Source organism: Aquila chrysaetos, chromosome 22, assembly GCF_900496995.4.
Source record: "Aquila chrysaetos chrysaetos chromosome 22, bAquChr1.4, whole genome shotgun sequence".
Taxonomy (NCBI): Eukaryota; Metazoa; Chordata; class Aves; order Accipitriformes; family Accipitridae; genus Aquila; species Aquila chrysaetos.
In genome coordinates this window covers 17,962,690-17,979,453 of record NC_044025.1, presented here as the reverse complement: position 1 = coordinate 17,979,453, position 16,764 = coordinate 17,962,690, and the positions used below count along the sequence as shown (strand labels likewise).

Sequence of the window (16,764 nt, the reverse complement as noted above, 5' to 3'; positions counted from 1 at the left end):
TTGTTGTTTAATGAAGGTCTTGTATATGAGCGTCTACATTTTTGGAAGGCTTTGTCCAGCTTGTTAATTTTTTAACATCCTTTAGGGTTTGTGAAAAGGGTAAGTTGTCCTTTATTTTCCCATTTTTTTTCTCCAGGTGTAGTACTGAGGACATTCCAAATCACCCACTTGCTTGTCCGTATCCACCAACCTACCAATGGAGGCATAGACTTTTGTTTTCATGTTTAGTGAAATTTAGCGATGCTCTTGTATGTGATTTTAATTAAGAAATGGATGCTAACTTGTAGTTATCTGCTGTGGTTAGAGTAGATCTTAAATAACCTTAAAAACATGAGGCAGATTCAGGGCTGACTTTCAGATGTGCTGACTACTGTTGATGGTGGCATTTTTCAGCATAATGCTTCTGTTGGAAAGTGCCAATTAGCTGAAATAGAAGTGTGAGAAAATGCAGGGTTCTGACAAAACACTTAAGGGAGAGAGGTTTTGGTTCTAAGATGGAATTTGTAGTTTTTGAGAACTTCTACAAAAGCTAATTGCTCAGTAATTAGAGTAGTTGCAGAGACTAGGGCCTTGTGAGTGTTGGATTTTTGTGTTCTAAGTGGATGCCTTAAGAAATAGGTACTAACGTTTTCAGGCTTGGGAAGTTTTCGTTTTTTCTCCCTCCCTCTCCCCTCCCCTGTATCACAGTTAAACTCGAGTTTTGCCATGATGCAGAACAAATTCCAAACTTTATAGTCTTTGGTTACGCTGCTTCTGAGGTTTTCTTGACATCAGTTGGAAGTGAGGGTGCTTTTGAAATGCAGTGGAGCTCTATTAGTGAACTCTTTCTGACTGGACCTCTTTTGTGATATAAATCATTATCACTTACATCATTACAACAGTAATCTTTGAGAAGGTTTTAAATACAACCAGAAGCATCACTCTTGCTATCTGAGCTGTATGGCTTTTATGATTCCACTTCTTCCATGTACAGTGCATTACTTGCTGCTTGTGCTTGGCCCAAGAGTTTTTGTTATGTTTCTTTTAAGAGAGTGGTAGTTAAATACTTCTCAGCTGACAGAGCTAAATGCTTTAGGGTTTTTTTTAAGCTGTGTTAGATGATGTACAGATGTGGAAATGAAAAGAACAAGTATTGTGTGAGAAAGCCATGTCTGAAGTTGTCAATACATTTTTTGTTTGGAGAGCAGTCATGGTTAGTAAAGTTTTTGAAGATACCAGACAATTCTTTTCTGTTCTTGTTTAGATGTATTATTAGTTAGAATATATTGCCTTACAAGGCACGTTTGAAGCAAAGAAATCTCGTGCTAGTATAAAACCATTTATCAGAGGTTTTGGTCAACTGGACGTGCATTTGGATAGGCAAGCCCAGTTCTGATGAAAATACCACAAGTTCCTTTTTGACATAGTTTATAAAATCTCCTTTCATCTTTTACTTAACCTTAAAGGGAGGCAAGGGGAAAAAAGAAGAGTTGCATCATTGATGATATTCTTCATGGCTAAGATGTTGCAGGGGATAATTGAAGAAACATCTTTTCTGTTGAGAGGCTGTGGCAATGGTATGGAATATGTAGGCCCTTCAAGTTTATTACCCAAGTTTTTTAATCACTGTGTAACCTTAGGATTTATTTTATCCTTGATGTGTATGGAAAAACTGTGGAGCTAACATTTCTTCTGTATTTGTCCTCAAGAAAAGGCTCTAATGCATGCTATTGCATGGGACTGTATGCCAGGCTACAATGTAAGATGTAGACTTGGTAAAATGATAATAAAACCCAAGCACAATCCTGTGCAATTCCTGTCAGGGAATTTATAAGGAAAGAAGGACCTTGGTAAAACCAGGTGAAATTGACATGTGAGGTTGTAGTTTTAGACAGTATTAAAGAAAATACTGATAACTGAATAGAGCATAATATGCTGTACTATACTGTAGTAGAGTTTCTGAGCTTTCTGTATGAATATGTAATATATTAACGTGTGTATGGAGTCAAAATACTTCAGTATTTCTAAGTTTGAAGGGGCAATAATGTGAAGCACAAGAGCTGACTGCAAAACGCGGTTTTAACTGCAAATCTGCAGCAGCTCTAATGAACTACCAATTGTGTAGCTAGTTATAAGTGGTGGTTTGTTTATATTATGAAATTGAGTCTCAAAGCAGCTTCTAATCATGAACAGTAAAGTTCCTTGTTTCAGATTGGGTATGATGCTACAGGAAGCTTTCTTAATTTGCAAACAAGTAAATTAAGCAGGAAAAGAATAGTGCTTGTACATTTGCAATACAAGCTTAGTATTGGCTGTAGGAAAGGATAAGGACCATGTAGTTGTTAACCCATTTTATTCTTATGCTTGCGAAAAGCATCGTTTATTGCCATGCTGCTTGGGGTGATGGGTCGCTTGGTTAATGGTACTTTAAATTTAGATTTTTGCAGGTGGGAAATCAGTTTGGAATCAGTGCCAGAACATGTTACGTAAAAAGTGCATCTTGTTAAAATAAATACACTGTATGTAATTTTATATTGATCTGTTCTGCTCTGAGTCTTGCTCAGGCCCTTTTAGCCAGAAGAAGATTCCTTGATAGCGAATCAAATTAATCTGCTAAACTTGCCAGTTTAATACAGTAGGCTAAGAAAATCTTGAAAGAGGAACCAAAAGGTATTTGGGTTGCTTGGTATTTGTGATGGTAGATGAAAGGTAGTCTGTTTCTCCCATCTTCACAAGTGAAATGTAATGCGTAAGTTCTGCTGTTAGCCAACTTTGTTTATATCTAGCTGGCTTGATGATGAGGTATTAAGAAGGGGTTCAAACAATGGACCTGTTCACACAACTAGTTTCCTTCCATTTGCTGTAGTCATTAACAAGAACTTTAAACGTATAAATAATGCATGCCCCAAAGTCTAATTTTGATACAGCGATTACTTCCTTTTATACTTGCCCATTAAAAGCCCCCTCATGCTAACCCATGCAATGCATTACACTCACTGTTTAAAGAGTGTTTGTAACTTTTTTTAAATGTAATAACATGTTTTTCAGGCAATGTTCTCTTGTAGCTCAGCTGGAAAGTTATTTAATAAAAGAAGGTAATGCATAATAGACCCTCTGCCTCTTAAGGAAATTTAAGAAAGCTTTTTTTCCTCCATGAAAGTTGTTACCAGCTGCGTCTAGAGGTGCAACAATACGAGTAATTCTTGCAACATATGAATGAAAATGTGACTCTTTAAAGCATTTGTTTCTATGCTCAAATCTTACAGTGATGCACTGTTGTACTGCAATCACAGCTCATAACATGCACTTTTAAAGCCTTGGAAGAAATTGATCGTAAATATAGATGATCTGGTGAAGCTGTTTCTAGCGGATGTCATGATTACTTAGAAACTTTTCAAAAATTAGATGCTGAAATTACATCAAATGCAAGTAAATGTTCTAAACGTGGTTTATGCTGCTCATTCAGAAATTTTAAAACCCTAGAAGAATTGCAGTTTCTACATGAAAATGTTTGGTTTCTACATAAATGCCTGAACCTACTGCTTTGTGACCTTAAATAGCTCCAAAGAAGGAAACACTTTTAGTCTACAAATAATTCATGAAGCTTTTTAATTCTACCTTGTTTTCTTAAGAAAAAGCAAAAGCTGTAAACCTTCAGTATTTTTGCCTTACAAAATGAACTTCCAAAAGGCCTATAACGAGATAAATTCAGTGTCATTCATACTTTTCAAAGTCTGTTAGTAGTTTGTTGCAAGGTTTCTTTTTTGCCCTTGCTTTTATTGAACAGGTAAAAATATGCTTCAGCAGAGGAGTCTTGAAAGCCTCATGGGTGGCCAGAATGGATTTACAGTAAATGCTATTAAAGTTTTCAACTTCAACAGTCTTGTTTTTCAGTGGTTATAGTACAAGCATGTATGTGGAAACTTTTTCTGAAGAAGTTGAAACAGTTCTGATCAAATCTGTTGTAATGCTTCTGGAATACTTGTTCGACTAGGTTTTGCTTTTGTTGATAGGTATTCAGATTAATGTAAAGCTTTTAGAGTTAATTATGTTACTTACTCCAAGCAGATTATTTCTAAAATCATAGTTTATAGGACAGAGTCATTTATCAAAATTCTCTTGACACTTGCCCTACAAATACTAGTTACTGCAAAGCATCATTTTAGTAGAACTGTTCCAACTTTCTTTGCTTTTAGTTAGCTTGTTTATTCCATGAGCATACTTGTGGGTAAATGATGTTGAAATTATATACAACCAGTAAAATTTCATTCCTAGTTGATGCATGTTACTGTTCTGTTCAAAATACTGAAACAAAAGAAATTATACATGATCATGGAATAAAATCATAGATCTGTAAACTTGATTGCTTAATAGAGATGGGGCATCTGTAATGGAGTAGATCAGGGTGGCAACAGTCAAGAGGCGTTTTTTAAAATCTCATTTGAGCTCAACTTAACTGTAGAATTTTCCAGTGTATCTTCTGCTCTGATGATGCTTAAGGTTCTTTGAAAGCATAGCTGAGAAACAAAAATAGAACTTTTTAAATTGTCTTCTTTCTGGTCTGAGATTCTGGGTGGGTTCATTTCCTCATTTAGGGGTGTGAGCAATTGCTGATATCTTACAGCTATTGAATGTATGCAAGGCTTGGAAGTAAGTTAATTGCGACTATAAACAGCTTTTACTTTTTAGAACAGTAAACTTTTATCCTCAGTAAAAGCATAAATTTAGTCTGTGTTCTTGGCCAAGTTTATCTCCCTTTATGAATTTCCTGTTACTTTGAAGGATGCAAAGGTTCTCATATGTGTAATTGTTCTAGGGAACTAAATTATACTCAAAGTGCAGACATGTCCTTATTTCTGAAGAAATAAGGTGGTACCTAATTTTTTTTTTTTTTTTTTTTGCAATACCCTCTTCTAAGGACTTACTGAAGCAGCGGGAGACTTCTATTCTCTTAATTTCTTTTTTTCCACTCAGTTTTTTATGAGAGCTTAGGAAGAAAGATCTTCAGACAGTTTTTCTGTTTGTTTTGCTTTTCCCAGTTTTTTCCATACTACTGAAACAAAGCTGAATGATTTAATTAAAGTAGTACCAATGGGATTAAGCTACTGTGTGAAATAAATGGATTTTTTCCTGTAAATGCTGTTTATAAGTTTTTTAATTTACACTCTTCATCATAGCCAAGTGTCCTTGGGTTTGTTCCCTGCTTTCCTCACCTTCCACCTCCCTAGTAAAAGATCTAGGATGATTACATGTGGGACATTATAAATTCTTTGTCTAGGGATGTTTGCTGTATCTTTGGCGGCTGATGTTTAATACATGGTTCTGTTATAGGAAAGTACCTGTCCATGTGTCTGAGTGAGCTTGTAAATGTGCCTAGACACTTAGAAAAGCCTTATCAGATGACTTTTAGTTAATCAAAGATGGGAGGAAAAAAGATCCCCTTGATTAAAGGTAGCAATCTAAGAGAACCAGCACAGACATACTTAAATCTTGCTCCCCCCCCCCTTTTTTTTCCTCTTATGTGCAGATTTGGTGTCTCGGGATACGTTAGGTGTTCTAATTCACCACGGTTTATCAAAAGTTGAGAGACAATGTTGTTTGGCAGTCTCTGTAGCAAGAAAGGAAGCATCTTTTGTTATTGACATCCTTTCTCTTAGCTCTGCTCTTGCTTTTTGCCAGCTGCTCATTGTCTATACTTGCTTATTTAGTATTCACAAGGGATTTTACAAGTTCTTATCAGTTCGTTGCCACAGCACATCATTTCCTCTTGTCATCGTTACTCCTTAAATTGGTGGGGAGAGGATTTGCATTAGAGCTGGTGAGTGGTAGAAAACACCACCATTCATGATGACTGAGTTGCACAGTGTTGTTCTGCTCCTCCTTTCTGAGGCAGTTTGTAGTAAAGGTCGCATTTCTAGTACTTACTCTGCCATGCCTTCCCCCCCCCCCCCACCCCCTCCGCTCTTTTTCTGGGGAAAAGAAAACTTTTTTTTTTTCCCAAAGGCTAAAAATAGCCAACGCTTCAAATATTCTTCTTAAAAGATAAAGGAAGTGCAGGATAAAAATAGCTGTAGCTGAAAAGGTTGACCACCTTTCTGAGTGGCTGGGGAAGGGTTGGTTTGGGGTTTTTATTGGGTTTTTCTTTTAATTGTTTTTGGTTTTCTTTTAGTTATCTACAGTTTCTTCCTCATTTTTTTAATACTTTTCAAAAAACATGGGGTACCTAATTAGAGCTCAAGAACAAGCAGATGCTTTAGTATTTTCTCCTTTTGGGAAATAAAGATCCATTTGAGAAGCTGAGTACTTCAGTGCAGTACTGGCTGTGGAACTACTCATTCCACCGTGCCTCTTCCCTGTTTCTTCATAGCGCGTTTAAGTCTTCTGGTGAAACACCATGACAGGGATATAATACCAGTTTTAAAGCATATCCCCCAAGCCTGTCTTCTGAAGGAAAATCATGGATTTAAGGAACATTGTTAACCAAAACCATGCTGTCCATTTGGTCCCTTGACTGTCCTTTTTCCCACTAATCAGTAATGCCAGAACTGGGGACTCTGATCATGTTTGTTTAGCTCGGGGGTGAGTCCTGGTACTTTTAGGATTTTGTTTTGATACAAAATCAGGTGCAATGGCTGGGGTTGAAACAGGGGTTCTTTTAATACCTGCTTTTTTGTTTTACCACATTCTTGTTTTACTAACTACTTGTTAACTTATCTTTTTAATAGAACTAAATTGGAGGATTTGATCATTATTTTTGTTGTGAAGACTTCACCGCTGACATCTATATGTTCATTTGTCAGCCTCCAAGAAATAATACAGCTGCTCAGTGGCAATAACTGCTGTTGGTGTACACTGACATTTATTTGGAAAAAAAAAAAAAAAACCCCAAACAAAAAACACCCAACAGACAAAACCCAGCAAACCTTTTGAAGACTTGTGTCAAATGACATCAATGGCCAGTTTGTTCTCCTTTACTAGCCCAGCTGTAAAGCGTCTGTTGGGCTGGAAACAAGGAGATGAAGAGGAAAAATGGGCAGAAAAAGCTGTTGATGCTTTGGTAAAAAAGCTGAAAAAGAAGAAGGGTGCTATGGAAGAACTGGAGAAAGCCTTGAGCAGTCCAGGACAGCCCAGCAAGTGTGTTACTATCCCCCGCTCTTTAGATGGACGACTTCAAGTTTCGCACAGGAAAGGCCTTCCCCATGTAATTTACTGTCGTGTTTGGCGTTGGCCTGATCTACAAAGCCATCATGAGCTGAAGCCATTGGATATTTGTGAATTTCCTTTTGGATCTAAACAGAAGGAAGTCTGCATCAATCCATACCACTATAAGAGGGTGGAGAGCCCAGGTAGGTTTGAACATGGCTGTCTTAAAAACTGAACACAATCTCCAGGAACCACTTACTGTTCACTCCCTCCTTCTCCAGTCCTGTATAACAAATTACATTTGGTGTATGAGGGAGTTTGGAAGAGGAATGTTCAAAGTGTACTTTTCTGGTGGGGTTCTGGGGAGGTGTGTTGTCCATTCTGTACTAGCTGCTTTTCTTTGTGGTAAATCACACTTTTCCCACAGATCTCTTAAGCCTGCTACCCTTAAAGTTGGTGGCAAGGTCCTCATTTGTAATAAAATAGAAAGCAGTGATTGAAAGACTTCAGTTTCTTTGAGAAACGTATTTAAAAACCTCAGTCCTTGCAAGGAGGTTGGTAGACTTCTTTCGGGGGCTTAATATTTCATCAGTGAGTGACATGAATTGAGGAGATAAAAAAATAAGTTCTAGGATGTTGACTTCCCATTAGCAGGCAGCAGAGCTGAACAGAACCAAGAGCGATATCAGTTAGAGCAAGGTAGGTACCAAATTTGTGTCAGGTAGCAAGACTGCTGTTAAGGCGTGTTGCCATGGGAGAAGGTGAGGAGGATTATGTTTATGAGTGGGAGAGATTAAGTGTGTTGCTCTGGAAAGTAGAGTGAAAAGTTGCTTCTATTTTTCCACAAAATGATTGTAACTCTACTCCAGCTGGCTGTAGTGCTGAAGCACTCTAGCACTTGAATTCCAGACTCCAGCACCCTTGAATTTAAAAGTTAAAACTCCAGCTTAGCAATAGTTGTATATTGTTGTATAGATTTTGTTTGTCTTCAGTGAAAAGGACTATATATAAACTATGTAATTAGAGTATAGTAATATAGACCGTATTTCCATTTTTACTGATTTCATAATGTACACATACAGTGAGTTTTGCACTTATAAATCAGTACTTTGGTATGTGCCACATGTGGACTGTTCTCTTGTTGGTTTTGTTTGTTTTTTGGCTTTTTTGGTTTTTTTTTTTTTCAAAAAAGGTCTGCTTCAAGTTTCGTGAAATACAAGTGTGTTTTTGCTCTGATTTTTGTGAGACTAAAGTTTAAGTCTTCCGTGAAGTGTAATGTAAAAAAATAAGGGAGAGAGGATAGGGTAAAGGCATGACAGATAAATCCCCTACTCTTCTTTCCACCCCAGTGTTGAAATTTTCATGATAAGCAGAATAGCACATTATTTGTATCTCTTTCCTTCTATCTCAGTTTTTAATTTATCTGGGTTTTGTTTGGTTTTTTTTTTCAGTTCTACCTCCAGTATTAGTGCCTAGACATAGTGAATTCAATCCACAGCACAGTCTACTAGTTCAGTTCAGGAACCTAAGCCACAATGAACCACATATGCCACACAACGCAACATTTCCAGATTCTTTCCAGCAACCCAACAGCACTCCATTTTCCATTTCGCCAAACAGTCCCTATCCACCTTCTCCAGCCAGCAGCACTTACCCAAGCTCCCCAGCTAGCTCTGGACCATCTAGTCCGTTTCAGCTACCGGGTAAGTACAGCCTAAATGTCAACTTAATAAAAATAATTGAAATGTCACATGCTGTTGTGACTTACCTCAGGAATTTGTGATACTTGCAATAAATTGCTTTTCTATTTGCATTTTAGGGGGTTTTCTTCCTAGTTTTGTCACTGGTCAGAGTTAATTGTTACAGTTTTATTTTTCCAAATGTTTTTTGTCACAGATCCAGTAGTGGTGAGTTGCTTTGCACAGTTTCAGTGTAGAGTAAGTGATACATTAGAAGAATATCTAAATGAAAAGAAAGCAGATGTAAGAGGCTGAGCAAGAAGTTTATTGATGTCTTTCTCTGAATAAAGACACTTACATGTAGTATTTAACTGGAAAAAATAGCGCATTTTTCATAGGAACTTAACCAATTTGCATGAAAATAGGGAAAAAACCCAACAATTGATAGGGGCAAAGGAAAGAAGCCTGATTGAGTCTGGTTATTGGTGTGGTTTATAAAGCCAAGAAATTAATAGATTAAAGAATTTATTTTTCCAGTAGCTCAGTGGCCTCATCTTTGTTCCTTCTGGCTGCCCAGTGCTGCAAAAAGAGTGTCCATTCAGAGGGGTATCCCTCTTGGATAAGTACTGTAATCACTGGGATGGATGCATTAATGGTATCTGGAGGGAATTTCTGAAATAGGGGGTAATAGTGTGTTGGTACACTGGCTACTGTGCTGAATGGAAGAATGCAGAGATCCACGCTTTTATAATGCACTCGGCCTACAGAAGCAGCAAAAAAATAACTGGTTTAGGCCTTCATTATGTTACAGCAAATAAAATTATTTCTTCTACTACTTCTCTGTGTTCAAAAATAAAGAAGAAGGTAGGGAAGAAAGCTAACATTAGCTTTATAAAAAGTGGGAACTATAGTCAGCTTGCCCAGCTGCAGGGCTGCAGTTGTTAAAGTAAAAAAGGCAAAAATAAAAAAGCACATCTCTCAGTTTTTTTTCAAGTGTCCAATCTTGTTATTAGTCCCATAGGTAAGAATCCAACTATTGAAAGAGTTTACTGTAAAGACAGCTGGCTGGGTTGTCTTCAGGTTAGTTTGAAAATGGGTCCAAATGTTTTAACATCTCTTGTTCAAGAGTATTTTTGTGTCTTTACAACTGTAGGTTGAATAAATAAATATTCTAAATTGTTGAGGTTTATTCTGGTTTATTCTTATTTTTTCATGTTTGTAGCTGATACTCCACCTCCTGCATATATGCCCCCTGATGATCAAATGGGGCAGGATAATTCTCAGTCTATGGACACAAGCAATACAATGATCCCTCAAATCATGCCAAATATATCTACCAGAGGTAAGTTGTGTAGTATGGTGTAAAATTAACGTAGTTTGGCTTCTTACAACTCATGACCAAATTGAACGACTAACTTCAAATGGCACGGTAAACCTTGTTGGTAAGTGGAAGCAGTCCTCCAAGGCAAACTGGGGCTGTAACAAAGAATTGAGAAATAAAACTTGCCTTGCTTATTTGCACCTCTTGCTTTTAAAGCCTCAGATGCGTAGTATGGCTTACAGCAAGTTGAACTTTTTTCGTTTTTCAGAATTAGTCTTTTCTGCTACCTTTGCCTGCTGTTGGAACTGTATATGCACAAAGGCTCTGAAAATGGAGTCCCAAAATACCAATTATAACAAGCTTTTTAAAAGTGAACAGAAGAGTCATGTTTCATCTGATATCAGTGTCATCTATATTTTTTGTGTAGGGTTTTTTTTTAATATCAGGCTTAAGTAGGAAAATAATTGTAAAATCAATGGACTACCTAAAATGCATGAAAGTAGAAATGATGTAAGATCTTCAGTCAGGACAGTTCTTGCCCGTCATAACTGTAGACTAAGCTTTTAGTTATCTGTTGATATTTTGGAAGGCCTGCTTTACAGTTTTAGATTTAATATTTTTATGCTTATGTAAACCGGTATTTCCGTTTTGCTTATTTTCAGATGTTCAACCTGTTGCCTATGAAGAACCCAAACACTGGTGTTCGATTGTGTATTACGAATTAAATAATCGTGTTGGGGAGGCTTTTCATGCATCTTCTACAAGTGTCTTAGTAGATGGGTTTACAGATCCCTCCAATAACAAAAACAGGTTCTGCTTAGGTTTGCTCTCAAATGTTAATCGCAACTCAACAATTGAGAACACTAGACGACATATTGGAAAAGGTAAAGCTTAGATGTGTTACGCATGATTAAGAAGCTAAGTCCTTGTTTTTATTTCAACTTTGGTATACTGCAACAATGATTATTCTCAGATAAGAATAGTAGAAGTAATTTGTGATATATTATCTACCTCTCCGGTGTCAGAAGACAATTTAAGCATGGTTTGATTCTAATTAGTCTAGGAATTGCATACATTTTTCTTTGGCACTAATTTAAAAGACTAAATATTGCCTGTTCCTTACCAAACTGTGTTGTTGTGGGGGCTTGTTTGTTATGGTTAATGATAGTCTGTATGTAGAATTTTGTGTTTCAGCACCAAGAAACATATTGCAGGACTTCTGATATTCTATGTTATATCTACTTCTTAAATCAAATTCTTCATACCACTTTACAGTATATCAAAGATTTTTTTTATTTATTTTGTTGTTCATGCAAGGTATTAAGCTGCTGTCTACAGTAAGTTCAAATATCTTGCATGACTTGGCAGCTGGACTTTGAAGTGCTAATGCAAAACTGCAAGGGCTCATTTGTCTGAGTGAATCCATGGGGTGTGTATGTGTGTGGGAGGGATTCCTGGAGACAGCAGGTTTTGCAAGATCTTCTAGTTTTCCCGTACTGTTTGGCTGATAGCACACATAGATGCACATTTTTCATCTTTGATGGAATGTGCTTGGATTATCTTAAAATGTAGTACTCCTTTTCTGAATATCTCCTTTTTTATAACTAAGTCCTGAGAAGGGAACCCTGGTTCTATTGTACATATCTAGAGGCCTTTTTAACACCTGAGATAATTTGGTACAGTTGGTCTTGAGTTTTGTTTGATGAAAGTCACTGTTGCTTGTAATACAACTTCAAGACCCATCCTGTCCCTTAACAGTCTTTTAATTAGAAACTACTATAAATGTAGCAAAATTTTGCAGATAATCCAGAGAGCACGTTGTAGAATAGTATTGGCTGCAATGAGCTTTAAAATGTCTACATCTCTAATACTAATTATTAAACTAAAACTTTGGTTTATGGTAACAGTTCTGAGAACCATTAAGATTGTTTTGGGATAAAATACTATTTATTTATGGCTTTTGTTTGGAAGGGCTTTTGGTTTTTGCCTCCTTAAAACTACCCAATCCTATTTGCTAAGCATTTTTCTGTAGATGCATTGCATTGCAAGCATAAGTGACTTCTCATTGTGCATTGGATTATTTTTGAAGTATCTGTGTTCTTCTCAGACTGTTACATTATCCAGTTCCCCTCTTCGGAGATCTCTCAGAAGGTCTTTACCCAAAACAAGTTAGCTAGCAAGTGGTGGTCCCTGTCTTTTTAAATAAATAGGGTTGTGTTGTGAAAACGCATTCTTGCCCACCCCAGATTTTCTGACAGCTGCTTATAGTTGTTGAAGCCAATGGTTCCTCTGTGTAACCTTCATCCTACCGTAGTCCCAAGTGGATCTAGCAATGTTCGCAACAGTTGCTGCTGTCTGAAAGATTAACTTGCATCTGTTGACTTGCTGCAGCCTCATCTGGCAAACCACGGGATAGTCTGCAGTGGATTCTCAGGGTATTGCAAGGAAGACTTAAACTGAACTGTATCCCAACCATGTAACAGTGGTGGGTGCGGGAAAGGGAGAAGATCTGGGAGAAGGAAGGCGAGTATCTCAACTGAAGTAGCAGTGAGAATCTGTGTTTGGATGCTGAAAGGATCTACAGCTTTTATATATTGATTTTTAGTCATTAATAGTGTTATATAGTCTTAAGAACATAAAGGGAGGGAAGCACTTATGTACATAGCTGAATCCAGGCAGATGTGATAAATCTAGGGGCTTTGTTGATTTTAAGGTCTGTAAAGCCTGATGGTATTTAAGTTGTGCAACTAATTGGACTTACCTCTCCTTTTGCTTGATAAAAGACACTGAAAATCAGAGCAGGCTATGGATATACTTTCTCATCCATGTCTATGGCTACCCCTTCTCCCAGGACACTTTTATTTCTGTTGGAATTGCCATAGGCAGAAGCTACCAGTTTTATGAAACTGGAGTTTTAAAATCCACATAAGTTCTCTAGGAAAATAGCCCAAAATAACTGTTGACATGTGGAAGTAGTTTTTTTTTTGTTCTATTCTGTAATTGATGAGAGAAGGACATCTAGTGGCTGATGTATAATGAAGCCTACTGTATTTTGAAATGAGAAACAGAAAATTTACTTTGTTGTCTTTGATTTCGAGGGAGTTGTTATTAAGTACTATATTTTTGGAAAAAAGTAATTTGAAATGTTTTTATCTTTGTTTTCAAGGAGTTCATCTCTACTATGTTGGTGGGGAAGTCTATGCTGAGTGTTTAAGTGATAGCAGCATATTTGTACAGAGCAGGAACTGCAACTACCACCACGGCTTTCATCCAACAACTGTATGCAAGATTCCTAGTGGATGCAGTCTGAAAATTTTTAACAATCAGGAGTTCGCTCAGCTTTTAGCTCAGTCTGTCAACCATGGATTTGAAGCAGTATATGAGCTCACCAAAATGTGCACCATTCGAATGAGTTTCGTAAAGGTAAACAAATTATTTTGAGGGCATTTAAATTTATTGTGGATTTGGGTATTCAGCAGTAATTACATTAGCACTGTAACAATGTAGCAAAGCTATCCTGACCTGATGTGGTTCTTTTCAATTATAAGTTTGTTGAAAATGGTTAATTTGGAGAGCTGGAAATCGATGCAAGAAAGGAAAAGCACAGATTGCTGTATCGAATGTTGGCTATGTATTTAGTTACTTCAGTATTCAGGATAGGGATTTAATCGTTGTGGTTGCTGTAATTTTATTGAAGGAGAATTGAGCTCATGCTCTGAGTTTGAAGGAACAAAGCGAACTACAAGACTGCTAAAAGAATGTCAGTAGAGAGGAGGATAAGTGATTGCAGAAAAAATTGCAGCTCCTTCAGAGATTAATATTATTTTTTTTAAAATTGATTATGGAAAAAAGACATGATTTGAATTTATGAATTCAAACTCTGTTGTTATTCTCACAGTAGTGTTTTCTCAACATTGTTTAATCAAGATGCTGTCCGTTTCAGATTTAGCATGGGGTCTAGACTTGGGCTTTCCAGGAGTTTTTTGCATCTTGTCCAAAAGATGTCTTGTTTGTTTTGTCAATTATGATAAATACTACTCAGTTTGAGAGTGTGGAGGATAGGGAGCAGGAGGGAGAACCGGAAAAGAGATGTGGCCATAGCCAGGGGTCATTCTTGAGTCAGCAGTGCGCTCCACAGAGGAGCTCGTGTAGTCACTCCAAGTCTGTAGCAGACAAGACTTGATTCAGGCTTCCAGGTGCAGCTTCCCTCCCACTCCTTCCCAACCTCAGGGTTTTTTTCCTTTAGATAAGAATTGTTGCTAGATTGTGAGTTATCTTCAGGTAAGTATCTTAGAATGTGATTTCATGCTTCTTGTTAGTATAGTATTTTGAAAGACAAGTGTGTCCTCAACTTGATTGATAACATTTTGTTAATTTTTATAGGGCTGGGGAGCTGAATATCACCGACAAGATGTCACGAGCACCCCATGCTGGATAGAAATTCATCTTCATGGGCCCCTCCAGTGGCTGGATAAAGTACTTACACAAATGGGTTCTCCTCTTAATCCCATCTCATCTGTTTCATAGTGCTGAAAGTCTATCTTCAGCCTTATTTTTAGCGAACTTATTCTAATTCTAGAGAAACTTCCAGTGTGGATACTGTGAGCTATATGGAGAATGGATCTTATGGTTTAACTTTTTTTTTTTTTTAAATCCCTTTGTGACCAATTCCATTGTGTATAGCTAATCAGTTTTACATTTCAATTTGTTCTCGTGATGCTTAAGTGACAGTTGAGCCCTAAGGGAAAAAAAAGTCTATTGAAAAATTCAGAACACTTTTCCCCTCCTTCCCCTAGAACTTAAACAGGCATATGTCTTAACTGGAAAATGTTATTCTTTTTGTCCTGTAGGGACAAGAGTTATGAAGACTGACTTCCGAAAATAAATACATATCATAGTTTGGGATTTTTTTTTTTAATGTTTATGAAACTGTTTGAACATGTGCAGCTCCAGCTTGCAAGCTGTATTTTTAGCATAGTTGTTTAACATCTTAAGGTTGACATCTGTCATAAGCAAAATTAGACTTTATTATGGCTAATTTGCCTCGGATTGAACAATGTGATTTTTTTTTTAAGTGTACACATGAAATATACTTTTTACAAATATTGGAGTGGTGTAAAAAAACACTTGTATTGTCTATTGGAAAATGCTGTCATAAACACACTGTATATTAATGCAGAATAGCAGTTCTTAGCCTTTTCCCACTTCAGTTTTGTAATATCTCTTTTAACCACCATTTCGAATAGTAATTGATACAAGGTAAACATCTTGCACATTTCTGGAGTAGTAATTCTTGTTTTGCTTTGATTTACAGTCATGCCATTTGGATTTGGTTGCCAAGGCTATTTCTTTTTAGGTACCCTTCTCTATTTTAACATAAACACTACTATTTGTAAATGGCAGTGCTTAATACTTTTTGGAAGGAATAAGTTTTTTGTTTTCTTTTTGGTGTTCTAGCTGTTTATTTTACCTGTCTGGAATTGATCTGTGTTAGGCCTTTTTAACCTCTCAGTAGACATTATGCAGTATTAGTGATTACACTGTATTTAATTCACTTTCAGTATGAGTTTGAGTCTCTTTGAAGACTGTGAGTGGCTTAGCAAATTAGTAACTGAATGCAGAAGCTTTTACTTCCAGATCATGTAATTTAATACAGACCTGTTGGTAATGACCAAAAGTAATCACTTCTTTGTAGCCTACATGAAACAATGGTCTTGATCCTGTCCATGATGGCAGGTGTTCAATCAGAAGACTCGTAACTGTAGTTGGCAGCTTTATGGGATTGAAGGACTGCATTAATATGATGATGAAATTTCTCTCTCATGTAAGGAATCCTGTTGCCTGTGCTGTTGTATTACTCAGTAGAGAATTTAAACACTGTACTAAACACTAAAAGAAATCGGTTATTTAACATATGCATATTTTTTCCCCTTTAAATAATACAAAAGGAGGCTGAAAGAAATATTCTAAGAGAATTAGAAGTGAATTATATACAAAATTTCTTTGCATGCAGAAAAAGACCTATTGTATTTTTTTAACTTCTCACCCTCCTTTTTCTCTTGCCTGAACACCTCTTCAGAAAAGGGTTCAGTGTTTGGGGGAGAGGCTGAAAACTCTAAAATGCAAATACTTACTAAAAGGTGTGTTGCAGTTAATTACTGCAATCCCGAGACATTGATTGCTTACACAAGTTCTTGTGTCTTCTATTGAATGACAGTTTCTGATCAAATGTGGAAATCATGCATCATATGGTACCTAAGTAACAAATGATCTTAAAGGAATAAAATTGTTTACGTGTCATTAAAATGTTTCTTATGAAATGCCTTAAAGGAATAAACTGTAACACTTCTGCAGAACCCTAATGTTCTCTTGTACAGGAATTTCTATATTACTTGGTGTTTTGTTTTTTTGGTTTTCGGGTCTTTTTAAGCAGTTTCTCAAGTGTGTTTAAAAACAAGTGCATCTTCAGGAGAAGGGGAATAATATAATTTGCCGCTCACCTTTGGGGTCTTCTCTGTCATTCTTTGGAACTGCAACCCACGGATGGTTCTTTTGATCAAATAAGATGCAAAGTCAGTTGGCCACAGGATCAGGCTTCTATTTTCTTCTCCCCACGCCTGACTTTTGTCGAGTTGCTGAATA

At 36.8% G+C, this 16,764-nt stretch overlaps 1 protein-coding gene across 2 annotated transcripts in view; it reads left to right on the top strand.

Moving 5' to 3' along the window:
- SMAD5 (SMAD family member 5) overlaps window positions 1–16,484 on the top strand; it is a 28,155-nt gene extending 11,671 nt beyond the window's left edge. For both annotated transcript variants that reach the window (XM_029998120.2, XM_029998119.2), the window contains exons 2-7: window positions 6,705–7,325; window positions 8,574–8,825; window positions 10,024–10,143; window positions 10,785–11,006; window positions 13,289–13,545; window positions 14,506–16,484. In XM_029998120.2, coding sequence (XP_029853980.1) covers window positions 6,923–7,325; window positions 8,574–8,825; window positions 10,024–10,143; window positions 10,785–11,006; window positions 13,289–13,545; window positions 14,506–14,649 — 1,398 coding nt within the window. In that variant the 5' untranslated portion in view covers window positions 6,705–6,922 and the 3' untranslated portion in view covers window positions 14,650–16,484. The remainder of the gene's footprint in view (window positions 1–6,704; window positions 7,326–8,573; window positions 8,826–10,023; window positions 10,144–10,784; window positions 11,007–13,288; window positions 13,546–14,505) is intronic.
- The last annotated feature ends 280 nt before the right edge of the window (window positions 16,485–16,764 follow it).